General features: G+C 41.2%; 1 protein-coding gene across 1 annotated transcript; it reads right to left on the reverse strand.

Moving 5' to 3' along the window:
• Positions 1 to 9,307: 9,307 nt before the first annotated feature.
• On the reverse strand, positions 9,308 to 19,244 carry LOC106568804 (neuromedin-U receptor 1). The gene is made up of 3 exons (XM_014139469.2): positions 18,999 to 19,244; positions 12,037 to 12,945; positions 9,308 to 10,928 (listed from the first exon to the last, which is right to left on the reverse strand). The coding sequence occupies exons 2-3, from the start codon at positions 12,920 to 12,922 to the stop codon at positions 10,519 to 10,521; spliced, it is 1,296 nt and encodes a 431-aa protein (XP_013994944.1). The 5' UTR covers positions 12,923 to 12,945; positions 18,999 to 19,244; the 3' UTR covers positions 9,308 to 10,518.
• Positions 19,245 to 19,479: the final 235 nt, after the last annotated feature.

The following is a 19,479-nucleotide window of genomic DNA, read 5'->3' on the forward strand; positions in this document are numbered from 1 at the left end:
GGTTTATCTATGTTTTCTATTTCTATGTTTTGTTCTAGTATTCTATTTCTATGTTGGAGGTTTTTGGGATGATCTCCAATTAGAGGCAGCTGGTTTGCGTTGTCTCTAATTGGAGATCATATTTATGTTGGGTTTTTTTCTAGTGTGTTTGTGAGCAGTTGTATTCTGTTTAGTTGTGTTCTGTGTAGACTTCAGTACCTGACAGAACTGTTAGCTGTTCCTTTTCTCTTTTTATTTTCTTTAGTGTTCTGAGTTTAATAAACAGTAATTATGAGCACTCAACACGCTGCGCCTTGGTCCCCTCTATACGACAGCCGTTACAGAACTGCCCACCACAAAAGGACCAAGCAGCGTGCAGATGAATGGACCTTGGAAGAAATTCTGGACGGAAAAGGACCCTGGAGGCAGGCTGGGGAGTATCGCCGTCCGAGGGAGGAGATTGAGGCAGCTAAAGCGGAACGGCGTTATTATGAGGCGCTGTACAAACCACTAGGCAAGTGCGAGAGACAGCCCCCAATAAATGTTTTGGGGGGGGGCACACGGGGAGATTGGCAGAGTCAAGTTGGAGACCTGAGCCAACTCCCCGTGCGGGGGCGAGTGATCGAGCAAGCACCATGTTATGCTGAGATATGCACTGTGTCGCCAGTGTGCAGCTACAGCCCGGTGCGCTCGGTGCAAGCTCCTCACAGGTGTTGTGCTAGAGTTGGCATTCAACCAGGAAGGAGTATGCCTGCTCAGCGTTCCTGGTCTCCGGTGCGTTTTTTCGGCCCAGGTTATCCTGCGCCTGCTTTACGCACGGTACCCCGAGTTCGCTGTGCGGCCCCCCAAAGAAATGCCACCCCACACCATGACTGACCCACCGCCAAACCGGTCATGCTGGAGGATGTTGCAGGCAGCAGAACGTTCTCCACGGTGTCTCCAGACTCTGTCACGTCTGTCACATGTGCTCAGTGTGAACCTGCTTTCATCTGTGAAGAGCACAGGGCGCCAGTGGCAAATTTGCCAATCTTGGTGTTCTCTGGCAAATGCCAAACGTCCTGCACAGTGTTGGGCTGTAAGCACAACCCCCACCTGTGGACGTCGGGCCCTCATACCACATACCACCCTCATGGAGTCTGTTTCTGACCGTTTGAGCAGACACATGCACATTTGTGGCCTGCTGGAGGTCATTTTGCAGGGCTCTGGCAGTGCTCCTCCTGCTCCTCCTTGCACAAAGGCGGAGGTAGCGGTCCTGCTGCTGGGTTGTTGCCCTCCTATGGCCTCCTCCACGTCTCCTGATGTACTGCCTGTCTCCTGGTAGCGCCTCCATGCTCTGGACACTACGCTGACAGACACAGCAAACCTTCTTGCCACAGCTCGCATTGATGTGCCATCCTGGATGAGCTGCACTACCTGAGCCACTTGTGTGGGTTGTAGACTCCGTCTCATGCTACCACTAGAGTGAACGCACCGCCAGCATTCAAAAGTGACCAAAACATCAGCCAGGAAGCATAGGAACTGAGAAGTGGTCTGTGGTCACCACCTGCAGAACCACTCCTTTATTGGGGGTGTCTTGCTAATTGCCTATAATTTCCACCTGTTGTCTATTCCATTTGCACAACAGCATGTGAAATGTATTGTCAATCAGTGTTGCTTCCTAAGTGGACAGTTTGATTTCACAGAAGTGTGATTGACTTGGAGTTACATTGTGTTGTTTAAGTGTTCCCTTTATTTTTTTGAGCAGTGTATATATATATAATTGGACAAAACACACATCATGACAACACAACATAGCATGGCAGCAACACATGACAACACAGCATGGTAGCAACACAACATGACAACAACATGGTAGCAACACAACATGGCAGCAGCACAGCATGGTAGGAGCACAAAACATGGCACAAACATTATTGGGCACAGACAACAGCACAAAGGGCAAAAAGGTAGAGACAACAATACATCACGCAAAGCAGCCACAACTGTCAGTAAGACTGTCCATGATTGAGTCTTTGAATGAAGGGATTGAGATAAAACTGTCCAGTTTGAGTATTTGCTGCAGCTCGTTCCAGTCGCTAGCTGCAGCGAGCTGAAAAGACAAGCGGCCCAGGGATGTGTGTGCTTTGGGGACCTTTAACAGAATGTGACTGGCAGAACGGGTGTTGTATGTGGAGGATGAGGGCTGCAGTAAATATCTCAGTTATTATACTTACAGATTCTTCCTATGGGGGTGTGGCTTTGAATTGTGAAGAATACCCATATATGGAGGTATTAACTCAGTGGCACTGCTGCATGCTGACTCGAATAGACACTATTATGTTTCATGTGATGAGCTGTTTTAGCTTGAACACAGTTTCAATATAATGGGTTTACACAGACTGATGTAATATCAAGGGGGTTAGAAGCCACATTACACATACAGATACAGTGTATCTTCTTTAGTGTTTTTATTCTCACATTAGTGCCTTATGTTGGTGGTTACTTTGTGTCATGTAAACATTTGTGTTGTTGTTCGTTTCATAGAGCTCAGAGGGCTCTGGTAGAAAGTTTTATAATTAAGGTTTTCCAGTCATCCGGTTCTTGGAATAGCCCTGCTTGCGCTGAGAGTATATGCTGTATATATAAGCTTCAGTTAAATATTCGGCTCAGCTGCTCTGTAATACCCTTTTCACACTATCAAGCCAAACTGTACAGTGCTGGCTCTGAGGTTCTTCTTTTAAGTTGTCCTTTCCAGCATGGTTTCAGCAACGATGTTGGATGCGTTACCAGGCCAGCGCAGTACAGTTCGGTACAGCTTAGTAGTGTGATAAGGGTATAAGTACTCCTACACAAAGCTGATGGCTCTTCATGTGGGCACAAAGCAAGTTGATTTACAGTGCCTTCAGAACATTTTCACACCCCTTGACTTATTCCACATATTATTGTGTTAGCCTGAAATGTAAATATTTTAAATGTAGATTTTGTGTCACTTATCTACACACAAAACCCCATAATGTCAAAGTGGAATTATGTTTTTAGAAATTTTTACAAAATAATAAAAAATGAAAAGCTGAAATGTATCGAGTCAATAAGTATTCAAACCCTTTGTTATGGCAGGCCTAAATAAGTTCAGGAGTAACAAGTCACATAATAAGTTGTATGGACTCATTCTGTGTGCAATAATTGTGAAAACAGTCGAGCAGTGAATTTCAAACACAGATTCAATCACAAAGACCAGGGCGGTTTTCCAATGCCTCACAAAGAAGAGCGCCTATTGGTAGATGGGTAAAAATTCAAAAAGCAGACATTGAATATCCCTTTGAGCATGGTGAAGTTATTAATTTCACTTTGGATGGTGTATCAATACACCCAGTCACTACAAAGATACAGGTGTAACTTCCTAACTCAGTTGCCGGAGAGGAAGGAAACTGCTCAGGAATATCCCCACGAGGCCAATGGTGACTTTAAAATAGTCTAGCAATGATCAACAACCAAGTTGAAAGAACTTGAAGAATAAAAATATATATATTTGCAAATATTGTGCTATCCAGGTGTGCAAAGGTCTTAGAGACACAGCTGTAATCACTGACCAAGGTGATTCTAGCATGTATTGTCTCAGGGGTGTGAATACTTACGTATGTAAATATGATATTTCTGTATTTCATTTTCAATAAATTAGCAAAAATTTGATATTTCTGTATTTCATATAGATAAAATGTGCAAACATTTGTCATTATGGGGTTTTGTGTGTGGATGGGTAAGAACAAACATATATTTAATACATTTTTAATTCCGGCTTTAACAACAAAATCAACGAGGCACTGTTCAGAGCTCTGCTTATTTTCAGGCAAGAAGGCTTTGAAGAACCCCTCCAGGTATAACAATTAAATCTGCAACTGAAGGCAATAAACAACTTTTCTGATAGAAAACGGCCTATGTGGCATCGATATTATTCTAGTGTCATAATTTGCTCAAGTGTTAACAGTAAATTTTTTGCATAAAGTCAGCCTAAGTGAGTTTGTCATGACTTGAGGGTTGAATTTTGATTTCGACAATGCTCACTTGCCCATTAACACGGGATACCCAGCTGCAGTAATTGCGCTCTATCCAATCCTACCTCTGCGGCTCGGACATTGTTTACATAAAACAACACATTGCTCATTTTTTTACTTGAGAAATACTGTACCAAACACCTTATGTAGATGTAAACTTGTATGACTAAAATCACTGCAAAAGCCTAACATTTAATTACAGATTTCTTTAGTAATCTTAGATTCATTCAGACTATTTTAGGCTTTCTTCCTAATGTGTCTCATGGTGGACACACATCAGTAACTGCCACATCAAACCCCCAAGACTGAAATCAAATTTTTCTTAGTGAGAAACAGAGAAATGCCATGCAGAATCGGTGCATTCAGTCCCTCTTTAAAGATGTTTATTTTTGTAGGATTTGAAGAAACTTCTTTCTTTGGCACTAATAAAATTCTTCCTTCACCACTGAAATTTTTATGAACCATTTTGAACACAAGTGTAAGATTATAGAAACAAGGAGAGTGCAATGTCAGGAGATTGTTGATGGTGCTCTGGGATGCAACTATCCCTCATGAATCCTAGTTAGCACCTGTGCAGTCGAAAATAAGCCTGCAGGAATATATGATTGAATACCTAGTCTCCCTCTGAGAGTAATCTTTTTGTAAAGAAAAGGTGTGTTATTGACACTCAGAGATGATGTTCGGACTCTCCAGAGAGTGTACCTATGAATCTTGTAAACAGGATTAGGGGATAAAGGGGGTTAATAACGCTTCTGGAGTTAGTAGTAAATCCATTGAAGTCATTATATTCAGCTGAAAATGAGCAACTTCAAACAGTGTATTGTGTGATTTCTTATTGCTACCTCACTGTGATGATATTGGGCTTCTGAGTGGCGCAGTGGTCTAAGGCACTACATCTCAGTGCTAGAGGCATCAATACAGACCCTGGTTTGATCCCGGGCTGTATCACAACCTGAAATGATCGTGAGTCCCATAGGGTGGTACACTATTGGCCCAGAGTCATCTGGGTTAAGGGAGGGTTTGGCTGGGGTAGGCCGTCATTGTAAAATAAGAATATGTTTACCACTACAGGATCGGTGGGTCCCCCACGGGACGGTTGAGCAAACGTAGGCTAATGCGATTAGCATGAGGTTGTAATTAACAAGAACATTTCCCAGGATATAGACATATCTGTTATTGGCAGAAAGCTTAAATTCTTGTTAATCTAACTGCACTGTCCAATTTACAGTAGCTATTACAGTGAAATAATACCATACTATTGTTTGAGGAGAGTGCACAGTTATGAACTTGAAAAGTTATGAATGAACCAATTAGCACTTTTGGGCAGTTTTGAAGCAAAATCTTGAACAGAAATGCAATCGTTCATTGGATCAGTCTAACACTTTGCACATACACTTTTGGCCATCTAGTGGCCAAAATCAAAATTGCACCTTTCTCTTGCATTTCAAAGATGATAGTACAAAAAAAGAAAACAAAGTGTTTTTTTTCTTTGTATTATCTTTTACCAGATCTAATGTGTTATATTCTCCTACATGAATTTCACATTTCCACAAACTTCAAAGTGTTTCCTTTCAAATGGTATCAATAATATGCATATTCTTGCTTCATGTCCTGAGCTACAGGCAGTTAGATTTGGGTATGTCATTTTAGGCGAAAATTGAAAAAGGGGTGGATCCTTAAGAGGACTTGCCTAGTTAAATAAATATTGCCTCTGGCACTCCAATTTTGTCTCCAGTGAGTTAACCTATGAATCTCGTAAGCAGGACATCGCTTTAACTGACTTACATACAGTTGAATTCGGAAGTTTACATACACCTTAGCCAAATACATTTAAACTTAGTTTTCCCAATTCCTGACATTTAATCCTAGTAAAAATTCCCTGTCTTAGGTCAGTTAGGATCAGCATTTTATTTTAAGGATGTGAAATGTCAGAATAATAGTAGAGAGAATGATTAATTTCAGCTTTTATTTCTTTCATCTCATTCCCAGTGGGTCAGAAGTTTGCATACACTCAATTAATATTTGGTAGCATTGCCTTTAAATTGCTTATCTTGGGTCAAACGTTTTGGGTAGCCTTCCACAAGCTTCCCACAATAATTTGGGTGAATTTTGGCCCATTCCTCCTGACAGAGCTGGTGTCACTGAGTCAGGTTTGTAGGCCTCCATGCTCGCACACACTTTTTCAGTTCTGCCCAAAAGTCTTCTATGGGATTGAGGTCAGGGCTTTGTGATGGTGACTCCAATAGACCCATTTGCAACCAAGCTTTAACTTCCTGACTGATGTCTTGAGATGTTGATTCAATATATCCACATAATTTTCATGGTTGGGATGGTGTTCTTTGGCTTGCAAGCCTCCCCCTTTTTCCTCCAAACAACGATGGTCATTATGGCCAAACAGTTCTATTTTTGTTTAATCAGACCAGAGGACATTTCTCCAAAAGTACGATCTTTGTCCCCATGTGCAGTTGCAAACCGTATTCTGGCTTTTTTATGGTGGTTTTGGAGCAGTGGCTTCTATGTATAGGACTCGTTTTACTGTGGATATAGATACTTTTGTACCTGTTTCCTCCAGCATCTTCACAAGGTCCTTTGGTGTTGTTCTGTGATTGATTTGCACTTTTCACATCAAAGTACGTTCATCTCTAAGAGACAGAACGCGTCTCCTTCCTGAGCGGTATGATGGCTGCGTGGTCCCATGGTGTTTATACTTGCATACTATTGTTTGTACAGATGAACGTCGTACCTTCAGGCGTTTGGAAATTGCTCCCAGGGATGAGCCAGACTTGTGGAGGTCTACAATTTTTTTTCTGAGGTCTTTTAATTTCCCCATGATGTCAAGCAAAGAGCCACTGAGTTTGAAGGTAGGCCTTGAAATACATCCACAGGTACACCTCCAATTGACTAAAATTATGTCAGTTAGCCTATCAGAAGCTTCTAAAGCTTCTAAAGAATTTTCCAAGCTGTTTAAAGGCACAGTCAACTATGTAAACTTCTGACCCACTGGAATTGTGATAAGTGAAATAATCTGTCTGTAAACAATTTTTGGAAAAATTACTTGTGTCATGCACAAAGTAGATGTCCTAACCGTCTTGCCAAAACTATTGTTTGTTAGCAAAAAATTTGTGGAGTGGTTGAAAAATGAGTTTTAATGACTCCAACCTAAGTGTATGTAAACTTCCAACTTCAACTGTATTTCAGCTTAGAAGCTTCTGGAGTTGGTGCCTGTCAATCAATAACACTGACATTCAGTGTGTGCAGTCATTATCTTCAGATTAGCATCTTCTGACAGTTAAGAGAGAGACCGAATATTGCCTCTGGCACTTGAATTTCCAATTTCCAGAACTCTAACATTAATTCACAGATCATTAATCTGTCTTTGATGTTGTTTCTGTATTTGATGTCAGGCTGTCATTGTCAATGGGAGTTTGTTCTCAACTTACCTCGGAAAATGTATGTTATAATGACTATGAATCTAATAGATTTTTGACCATATACTGATTTCATTAATCATTGTATCTCCATGTTCATTACATGACTATAATGAGTATGATACTAATGCGTTCTGACCATTTTCTAAAACTGGCGTGTGCAGAGGCGAGCGTGCTCCCACCAGACAATCTCAGGATGTATCTTCGAAAGCACCACCTGCACTGCTTTTCAATTCCATTGGATTTTGTCTTGATATTTTTGTATTAAATCCCTTGGTCGCCTCAACTTGTGCCAGTCACTCTGTAACCACTTGGGAACCCCCCCCCCCCCCCATCCTCCACACACACACACACACACACACACCTACCTCTCTCTGAGTAGGAGCACTCTACTGTCTACCGCCCCACAGCAGAGTGAAGCCAGCAGAGCATTCAGTAGACTCATTACCCCAGATGGCTCAGGGTAAAAAGTAATCATCCTGGAAACTTTGGGGGTGTCACGTCCTGACCAGTAAAAGGGGTCATTTGTCATTGTAGTATGGTCAGGGCGTGGCAGGGGGTGTTGTTTTTGTGTGTTTTGGGGTTGGTTTGTTTCATGGGGATTTGTTCTAATTTTCATTTTCTATGTTCATTTTCTATGTGTGGCCGAGTATGGTTTCCAATCAGAGGCAGGTGTCTTTCGTTGTCTCTGATTGGAAGCCATACTTAGGCAGCCTGTTTTTTCCTTTGGGTTTGTGGTGGTTGGTTTTCGTATAGTCTATGTTACCTTACGGAACTGGCGTGTGTCGTTTTGTTATTTTTTGTTTAAGTGTTCACGTTACTCTAATAAAAGAAGATGAGCACTCAACACGCTGCGCTTTGGTCTAATACATCCGACAGATGTGACAAGGGGCATTTATACTGTGCCCTCAGTGCTGTCATTTGACCTGACAGATTGTGATTCTGAGATGTTATGATAAGTATGTCATTAACTAGAAAAGTGTTGGTCATTATCTAATAAAATACTTGCTGAGGAGAGATGCCGGTCGGTCGGTGTTGTCGTTAGCTAGAATGCTAAAGAAAGTGTTTGTCTACTAAACTACTTGAGAGCAGAAAGCTACCGGAGCAGTCAGTAGACTCATCCTGGATGGATCGGGGTAATAACGGGGAAACTGTGAGCCATTTGTACTGTGCCCTTAATGCTGTCATTCAATCGAGATTCCACTGAGATGCTGCATTAAGCCCAATTCATACCGTGTGCAGCCCCACAATTATAAACTTGACCCATGTACACAGGATCTACATTTTTTGTAGCGTTCTTGCATTGCGTACATGCAGTATACATTAGGCTTTTTACTACAAGTCGAACAGTGTTGTTATATATAAAGCTAATGACCTTTTTGGTCTAATATACTACTTGATTAGGAGAGCAGAAATCCAGCAGAGGTAAAAGGTAATACCGGGGAACTGTGGGACATTTATACTGTTCCCCCAGTGCTGTCTTTGAACCGGACAGATTGTGAATACAATTAGCTATCCCTATATTAAATCCTATGAGATATTCTCAAGGGCACACATAGAAAGTTCAAGAGAAGTCTTATTCATCTTGAAGGAATGTGTTCCTATCAAACTTGTGGGATCAAACACATACTGGATTTAGGATACACCTGTGATGCATTCATTGGAAATCCCCATGCAGCCTTTTTTTCTATTAAGTTTCAATTACACTGTTGCAATTGAAACACGGAAATAACAAAAATAAAAAAAAACATGTCATGCATCTCCTTAATAAAACCATAAAGTTGAAACTGTTTTTATAATTGTTTTATTTAACCAGGCAAGTCAGTTAAGAACAAATTCTTATTTACAATGACAGCCTACACCGGCCAAACCTGGGCCTATTGTGCGCCGCCCAGCTGGACTCCCAATCACAGCCAGTTGTGATACAGCCTGGATTCGAACCAGGGTGCCTGTAGTGACACCTCAAGCACTGTTTAATGTACATGCTTTACAATAGGCTTCTTAAAAGCAATGTAATTAGTCTTCTGTAAACAATCAAGCCCTTACTAAACCCACATGACAGGTATCTCAACTATATCTCTTTATACTTAAGACCATTCCAAAACATGAGACTATGGGAGCATGCAAATAATTCCTAAATATGATACATTTTGTTTAGCAATGAAAATGTAAGTGATGCTGAAAACTTTAGTCATTTAAAAAAAATTCTAAATCAGTTTACACAGGAATAAAACATTGCAGTTTTCAGAAAGCACTTGAAGCTAAATACTATACATTGGAGTAGTACCACAAAGGCACACAACATGTGTTTAGCATATGTATTTACTTACTGTCGATGGAAATTCCCCCCTTTTTACATTTCTTTAAGGATGTCATCCGTGAATCGCATGTCACATTTTCTATGAAAGCTGTCCTTTCCATCTCCCATGTACTGTACTGCCATATTGCCTGTGCTAAACATTCATAGTGAGTGGGATTTTGATGGTATAGCTAGTACACCGAACATTACAACAACACATTGAAGAAGACAGTTAAGAAGACCGTTACAATCTATAATTGTGTCTCCTTAAACATTTGAACAGAATAAGATATTCAAGCTTCACTGATTACACATTAATAAGCTAATTTACAAAGCTGGGTATTGTTTCTTTTTCACAGTTCAATTATTAGATAAGCTTTATAAATGACATGTTCCACCTGAATATTAATATCCGGATGAAGAACACTTTCATCTGCACAGAATAATCATTTGAATATCCCACAAAACAATTAGCATGTTTGTGGGAAATCTATTTTAAATCCAAAGCCAAAGACAACTTTCACTCTAGCCACTCTCACTGTACACATTCAATCAGTGATACATTTTATATTAATCTTGTTTCATTTTGGTACCTCATCCTTGTTCATTTTGGTATCCCCAGTGAGAATTCTACTCCAAAACTTCAACACTGTTGCTTTCGCTCCAGCCAAACTTTCACTGTACTGTACATGTTCATTCAGTCACAAATATGGTCATTTTGGTACCAAATCTTGGTTCATTTTGGTGCCTCGTTTTGGTACCCCCACCCCCTCACCCATATCTAATCTGGGCTTGTGTTGGCATATACAGACTGGTGGTGGAAGTCTACGTACACGTTCTGCTCCTCTCTGTCTGGGGTGATTCTCTCTTGGGTCCCATTGTGTTGTGGCTTCTCATTGACAGTACTACGCAGGGTCAGTTGGGTGCAGCCAGAGGTCAGCCGGTGCACGTGACCGCCGCATGGGCCGTAGCGGCACGTGACCTGCCGGAACATCTCCCGGAAGCGGGTGGACATGAGGCTGTAGAGGATGGGGTTGACCGCCGAGCTGAGGTAGAAGAAGACCCCGGAGACGATGTGGACGTACTCGAAGACCAGGTGGTGGTGGCCAGTCCAGGAGTTTATGAAGCTCCACATGAGGCGGTCAATGTGGAAAGGAGCCCAGCAGATGCCGAAGACGATCACCAGTACGCCTGGTGGAAAGACTGACAGTTAGATGGACGGATGGATGGACAGAAAGGCAGGCAGACAGATGGACGGAACAGCAGGTAGGCACTCAGACAAACAGATGCAGACAGACTGTAACGGGTGTCATAATGATGGGCCAAGGTGCAGCGGGAACGTGTATACTCATCTTCTTTAATTGGTTAAAAGAAGGAAAAACAAACAAAACACGTATACAAACACAACGACCGACACTAACAGTCCTGTCAGGTGCTCAGACACTAAACAAGGAGACAACTACCCACAATTCCCATTACAAACACACCCCTATACATAGGACCTTCAACCAGAGGCAACGAGGAACAGCTGCCTCCAATTGAAGGCCAATCCCAATAAACTAAACATAGAACTAAACAACCTAGATCTAACATAGAAATACACTAACCTAGAACATAACCCAAAAACCCCGGAACACTCTAAACAAACACCCCTCTACATAACACATAGCCCAACAAACCCCGAAACACTCTAAACAAACACCCCCCTCTTACATAATAACATAACACAACAAACCCCGAACCACATAAAACAAACACCCCCCTGCCACGTCCTGACCAAACTACAATAACAAATAACCCCTTTACTTGTCAGAACGTGACAGACAGGCAAGTGGACAGGCGGATAGAAGAAAATGCATTTGCAGACATTGAGAACAAGACATGTTTAAGTGACAATAAACATGTTTAGAAACTAATATATTGGTTTGTACTTCAGCACAGAATTTTAAGTCCAAATTCAAAAGAGATCGGTCTATAATTTGTCACTTTCCAGAACATCTTATCATCTGAAAGCAAGAGCAATATTTAAGTAACAATGGACATGATTAGGAACTAATCTTTTAGTTTGTACTTCAGAAAACACCTTGAAAGCCCAATTCAATGGAGATATAATTAGTAATTTCCTCTTTTCTCCTCTCAACCCTTCTGGTTCTGTAGAGAAAGTGGGTGAGGACTTACACAGCATCTTGCTAATTGAAAGAGTTTTAAATCACAATTGAATATAGCTATACAGTAGGTCTATAATCTGCACATGTCCAGGACATTATGGTACTATAGAGACAGTGGATGTGAAACTCACATAGCATTTTGGTGACCTGCCGGTGGCGTGCCGTCTGCTGCTGCCTTTGGACACTCCAGTGGCTGTCAGAAGCAAAACTCGGCCCGGTCCCCAGCCCCTGCATGTCCCTCTTCATCCCCAACTGCATGCCAATGCGCAGGTACAGGCCGGTGATGATGAGCATGGGCAGCAGGAAGAAGACCAGCGTGGTCACCTGGATAATCAGGTTGTACATCCACCGGGGCTTCACCATCATGCAGATGGCCGACTCGGGGAATTGGCGCCCGAACCGGGTTCCCAGCATGGCCACCCCATGGAGGCTGGTGTTGGGCACGGCGCACACCATGGACATGGCCCACAGCATCAGGATGACGTGCTTGGCGTGGGCACGAGTGGCGACGTGCTTGACCTTGAGCGGGTGTATCACGGCGATGTATCGCTCCACGCTCAGCGCTGTTATAATGAGGATGGACGCAAAGCAGACCGTCTCGAACAGGAAGGTCTTGAAGTAGCAGCCGCCAGCACCGAACAGGAACGGGTAGCTGCTCCACATCTCATAGAGTTCCAATGGCATACCCAGGACAAGGACCAATAAGTCGGACACGGCCAGACTGAACAGGTAGTAGTTGGTTGGCGTCCGCATCACCTTGTTGCGCACAATGACGCTGCAGGTGAGCATGTTCCCTAACAATCCCAAAATGAAGATGATGAGGAATGTAATGCAGACAGGCAGGAACATGGGTGACCGCCGGAAGCCTAGAAACCTCTCCAGGTACTGACTCCGACTCAGACACATGTCCTCCATGTCATCAGCACTGATGTTGCCCAGGGCCCAGGACAAATTCCAACCCAGCTGGTCAGGAGTGGTGGCAGGTAGACCCAGAGAGGAACAGTTATACTGAGCCATTGTGGTCTATGGGGACACAACACCTGAGGGGGAGAATGGAAATAATGAATGGAAAGAATAGGAACGGAAAGTTTTGCTTGTCTCAGTGTAGGTGACAGTTAAACTGCAGTTTGAACTAACAACATCTAGCAGTTTTTGAATAACCTTGTTAATAATATTTGCCCGCAGCAAATGTAAATGAGAGCTTTGGGGAGACTGATTGAAATGGATGTCACATACAGGCAGGTCCAAAATAATTGGCACCATTGATAAAGATGAGCAAAACAAAAACGGTATAAAGTAAATAACACAAATACTGAGCTGTATTATATGCTCAAATTGGAAAATGATATTATTTTATACAAATGCAATTGCTCAGAGAAATAGACTGTGTTTCATAAGTAATATATATATTTTAAAGAGCGGTCAAAATTATTTAGCCAAAAACCTGGTTGCCTCTGCCAGGTGGCTGAAACTTGTGGATCTTCCAGCAAGACAATAATGACAAGCACACATCAAAATCCACAAAGAAATGGTTAATTGACCACAAAATCAACATTTTGCAATGGCCATCTCAGTCTCCTGACATGAGCCCCTTTGAAAACCTGTTGTTTGAATTGAAGAGGGCGGTCCATAAGCGCAGATGGAAATATTCTGTACGGAGGAATGGTCTAAGATCCCTCCCAATGTGTTCTCCAATCTCATAAAACAGGGGTGCCAATAATGCAGAAAAGTACCTAACGCCTACTTTAAAATATGGTAGTGGATATTTTATCCTCTTACATCTAGGCGTTCCGCTAGCGGAACCCTGTTCCGCCAGCGGAACCCCTAGCCAACAGCCAATGGGATCGCATGGCGCGAAATACAAAAACAACTAAAATACCACAATTCAATTTTCTCAAACATACGACTATTTTACACCATTTGAAAGATAAACCTCTCCTGAATCCCACCACGTTGTCCGATTTCAAAAAGGCCTTACAGCGAAAGCAAAACATTAGATTATGTTAGGAGAGTACATAGACCAAAATAACCACACAGCCATTTTCCAAGCAAGCATATATGTCAATAAAACCCAACACACAGCTAAATGAAGCACTAACCTTTGATGATCTTCATCAGATTACACTCCTAGGACATTATGTTATACAATACATGTATGTTTTGTTCAATCAAGTTCATATTTATATCCAAAAACAGCTTTTTACATTGGCGCGTGATGTTCAGAAAATGTATTCCCACCAAAAACTTCCTTTGAATTTACAAAAATACTCATCATAAACGTTGACAAAACACATAACAATTATTTTAAGAATTATAGATACAGAACTCCTTTATGCAACCGCTGTGTCAGATTTAAAAATAGCTTTACGGAGAAAGCACATTTTTCAATATTCTGAGTACATAGCTCGCCATCACGGCATGCTATTCAGACACCCGCCAACTTCGGGGCAACCTAAACTCAGAATTAGTATTAGAAATATTGTATTACCTTTGCTGATCTTCGTCAGAATGCACTCCCAGGACTGCAACTTCCACAAGAAATGTTGTTTTTGTTCGAATTAATCCATAGTTATGTCCAAATACCTCCGTTTTGTTTGTGCGTTCAGGTCACTATCCAAAGGGTAACGCACGAGCGCAATTCGAGACACAAAAAGTCAAAATGTTCCATTACCGTACTTAGAAGCATGTCAAACGCTGTTTAAAATCAATTTTTATGGTATTTTTAACGTAAAATTGCGATAATATTCCAACCGGACAATAGTGTATTCATTCAAGGAGGAAAAGAAAAAAACGCGTGCTCGCGGGAACGCGCATATCCAATCTCTTTGTCCTCAGGCAGACCACTCAGAAACGGAGCTACTATACTCTGCCCAGAGACAGGAGAAGGCTCAATCCACTTTCTGAAGGCTTTAGACAGCCAATGGAAGCCTTAGAAAGTGCAATGTAACAGCACAGATACTGTAGTTTCGAAAGGGACTAGAAAGAAGAACTACATTTCTCAGATCCTACACTTCCTGGTTGACTTTTTCTCAGATTTTTGCCTGCCATATGAGTTATGTTATACTCACAGACACCATTCAAACGGTTTTAGAAACTTCCGAGTGTTTTCTATCCAAATCTACTAATAATATGCATATTCTCATTTATGGGCAAGAGTAGTAACCAGTTTAAATCGGGTACATTTTTTCACCCGGCCGTGAAAATACTGCCCCCTATCCATATCCGGTTATGTTATGGGGCTATTTTGCTTCCACTGGTCTGGAGGCCCTTGTTAAGGTCAATGACATCATGAACTTTACCAAGTACCAGGACATTTTTAGCCAAAAACACAGTTGCTTCTGCCAGGAGGGTGAAACTTGGCTGCAAATGGATCTCAAATCTTATTAAAAAAAATTGAAAAATTCTTCATTATAATAATACATTGCATTTATTACACACTTTTCACTGAAATACAATCAAAGTACTACAGTGAGTGCATTAAAATTAAAATTAAATAAGAGACAAAACAAAGACACAACTAGACAGGGACACTGACACCATGACGCTACAAAGGAGAAGGACAACAAGGGGCACAGCTATCAACGGAAGGCTTTCTTGCCCATAATATACAATAGATTGAAACTGATTTATTTCCTAAAATTATAACAAACTTGTTACCCTCAGGGGTTTTGCAAACACATTTTTTTTCCATGAATGAAGAACACAGTGTTATTGAGTCAAGTGCCCAAAATAGATCTATTTTGAAGGAGTCATTCACTTGTGATTGCACGTCTTCTGTAATGAGATGCCGACCTAGATGTAATTACCTCAACCATTTAGAGAACCTTTCATGCACCAACCAATGTACTTTATGTAGCAAGAGCAAGTCATTTTTTTGGACGGAAAGGAACAGAATTGTTGATTTACTTTTCAACTCAAATATTTGTTTATATGAGTTATGCTACAGTTCATACTGAATGAATGTAGCCCAATTTAGGCGCTGTCATTGTATTCTCCTCTTGTTAGAATTCAACCAAGAGAGAGAGATTTTTTTCTTCTGATTTCCTGGTCTGTGGCATCAAGATAGACCCTTTCATGTGTGAATGGGTAAATACATCTTGTCTCACTAATACTGCTTTGCTAACACATTTTGCAAATGTAATACAGGATTGCATGATGCTTTACCTTGCCTGAGACCTGAAGACTTGTGTTTGCTTGCATGAGACCCTGGTTACATTACTGACGTGATCTGGTTCTCCTGCACTCCACAAGGCAGTGTTAGCCCATTAAGCTAAAACCACGGTATTAGCTCGGGAAGCTAATGCAAGTCTTCAGGTCCAGACAAGGTAACTCATCACATGAGCTTGTTTCACAAAACTACCTCCGTTATGTAAATATGGGTGAATCGAATCAATATTGACAGAAAGATCAACAGGGATTTCCCGTTCCAAAATTGACATCCAAGCACATGCTAATTTGCTATTGCACAACTCTGTTGAACAGAGAAGCATGACCAATGCCAGCCTGTCATAAATAATACAAATTGTCTAAACAAAGGAAATGTGTCCAAACAGATTTTCTCTCTCTGAAAAAACAATATTATTTATAGTAATTATTAGAATAATAACACCTTTACTCAGTGGTGGAAAAAGTACTTGTCATACTTGAGTAAAAGTAAAGATTGCCTTAATAGTAAACGACTCAAGTAAAAGTGAAAGTCACCCAGTAAAATACTACTTGAGTAAAAGTCTAAAAGTATTTGTTTTTAAGTATACTTTAGTATCAAAAGTAAATGTGATTGAAAAAAATATACTTAAGTATCAAATGTAAAAGTCAAAGTATAAATAATTTCAAATTATTTTGATTAAACAAACCAGACAGCTCTATTGGGGCGGAAGGTAGCCTAGTGGTTAGAACGTAGGGCCAGTAACCGAGCTGACAAAGTAAAAATCTGTCGTTCTGCCCCCGAGCAAGGCAGTTAACCCACTGTTCCCCTGGGGCCGAAGATGTGGATGTCGATTAAGGCAGCCCCCTGCACCTCTCTGATTCAGGATGGTTGGGTTAAATGCTGAAAACACATTTCAGTTGAAGGCATTCAGTTGTACAACAGACTAGGTTTCCCCTTTCCCCTATTTTCTTTTTATTTATTTTTTACTGATAGCCATGGGCGTACTCCAACACTCAGACATAATTTACAAACGAAGCAATTGTGTTGAGTCCTCCAGATCAGAGGCAGTAGGATGACCAGCAATGTTCTCTTGATAAGTATGTGAATTGGACCGCTAAGCATTCAAAATGTAACGAGTACTGTACTTTTGGGTGTTAGGGAAAATGTATTGAGTAAAAAGTAGATTATTTTCTTTAGGAATGTAGTGAAGTAAAAGTAAAAGTTGTCAAAAATATAAATGGTAAAGGTAGCCCAAAAAATGACTTGAGTAATACTTTAAAGTATTTGTACTTAAGTACTTTACACCACTGCCTTTACTGTTTAAGACATGAAGGTCAGTCAATCCAGAACATTTACAGAACTTTGAAGTTTCTTCAAACCATCAAGCACTATGATGAAACTGGCTCTCATGAGAACCGCCATAGCAAGGGAAGACCCAGGGTTCATTAGAGTTACCAGCCTCAGATATTGCAGCCAAATCAGGCCGTTGTGGTCGAATTGCCGCAAAGAAACCACTACTAAAGGACATAAATAAGAATAAGAGACTTGCTTTGGCCAAGAAACACGAGCAATGGACATTAGACTGGTGGAAAGCTGTCCTTTGGTCTGATGAGTCCAAATTTTAGATTTTTGGACGCAACCACCATGTTTTTGTGAGACACAGAATAGGTGAAAGGATGATCTCCGCATGTGTGATTCCCACCATGAAGCATGGAGGAGGTGGTGTTACGGTGTGGGGGTGCTTTGCCGGTGACACTGTCAGTGATTTATTTAGAGTTCAAGGCACACTTAACCAGCATGGCTACCACAGCATTCTGCAGCGATATGCCATCCCATCTGGTTTGCGCTTAGTGGGACTATCATTTGTTTTTCAACAGGACAATGACCCAACACACCTCCAGGCTAAGTAATGGCTATTTGACCAAGGAGAGTGATGGCGTGCTGCATCAGATGACCTGGCCTCCACAATCACCCAACCTCAACCCAATTGAGAGGGTTTGGTATGAGTTGGACCGCAGAGTGAAGAAAAAGCAGCCAACAAGTGCTCAACATATGTGGGAACTCCTTCAAGACTGTTGGAAAAGCATTCCAGGTGAAGCTGATTGAGAGAATGCCAAGCGTGTGCAAAGCTGTCATCAAGGCAAAGGGTGGCTACTTTGATGAATCTCAAATGTTAAATATATTTTGATTTGTTTAACACTTTTTTGGTTACTACATGATTCCATGTGTTATTTCGTAGTTTTGATGTCTTCACTGTTATTCTACAATGTAGAACATAGTAAAAATAAAGAAAAACCCTTGAATGAGTAGTGCGTCCAAACTTTTGACTGGTACTGTATATGTGTGTAATAATATTCCACATAATTTTATTAGGTGTTGTGTGTTTGTGCAAGCCACGCATTTGAAGAATTGTAAATCCATTGTGTAAGGCAATGGAGTTTGCGAAGCGAATTATTCAGATTAAATGTGTCCATATATTGGTATTTTACTGCCACCTATCAGTAACTGTGGATGCTACATCGGTCCATGACTGAGATGAGTTGAGCAGTGTGTCATTTTGTGTCATGGATGAAATATTCCACCATCAGAGGCTATCACTTGTGTATGTTGGCTACATTGGTATTTACATTTGGTGGAAATTGTTTGTTAATTTTGATTAATGTTGTTGGAGCTGTTGTGTGTTGTTTGTGACCTTGGGCTTCATCAAGGTTTATTTGTGAGTAAATCTGGCTTTGATAATAGCCAGTGCCTACCCAGGCACCGACCTCACCGTATGTCACTGCAAAAATGGAACATTATTCTCTGTGTCTACCAAGAACCACTGATGGACACTAATGCAACTTGGATTTGTTTATAGACATTAGTTTATAATAAGCATTCATGGCAGTCATCATGGAAATGTCCTTCCCTACTCATTTGCCTTTGATGTAAAGATGGAAAACTCACCTAGTCCTTTTTAAGTGTTCTCTTCTTATTCCTCTTCAGACATGGATGTAAACGAGAGGGGGAAAGGTTGCAAATCAGTGTTCATCAATTGTCCTCCACTGCTAAAATGTCAACATTGCAACGAGTCCGTACTTCTGTACTTTGTCTGTTTGGTTCCCCGTGTTCATACCTCTTGAACAGCCGTAGTGAAGACTGCGAGTGCTGCTCTCTGCCCTCAGTCTTTATGAACTGGAGAGCTAAGCGCCAAAAGGAATCTCTCTCTCGCGCTCTCTCGCTCTCTCGCTCTCTCACTCTCTTGCTCTCACATTCTTCTCCTTTGTTAGAGTAAATGATGCTCAGCTCTCTATAACCTCCTCCTCTCTCTGGTCACATCCCCTATGTACAGTCAGATCCATAATTATTGGCACCCTTGATAAAGACTAGCAAAAAAGTAAAATAAAATAAAATAAATAATACAAATTCTGAGCTATAGTGTATGTTC

This window comes from Salmo salar, chromosome ssa14 (genome assembly GCF_905237065.1).
Source record: "Salmo salar chromosome ssa14, Ssal_v3.1, whole genome shotgun sequence".
Classification (NCBI taxonomy): Eukaryota; Metazoa; Chordata; class Actinopteri; order Salmoniformes; family Salmonidae; genus Salmo; species Salmo salar.

Excerpts from the sequence above, each read along its gene's own strand:
- LOC106568804 (XM_014139469.2), bottom strand. The coding sequence starts at position 12,922 with ATGGCTCAGTATAACTGTTCCTCTCTGGGTCTACCTGCCACCACTCCT. Across the intron at positions 10,929-12,036 it reads GCAGGTCACCAAAATGCTAT|GCGTACTGGTGATCGTCTTC; the intron begins GTGAGTTTCACA and ends TCTTTCCACCAG.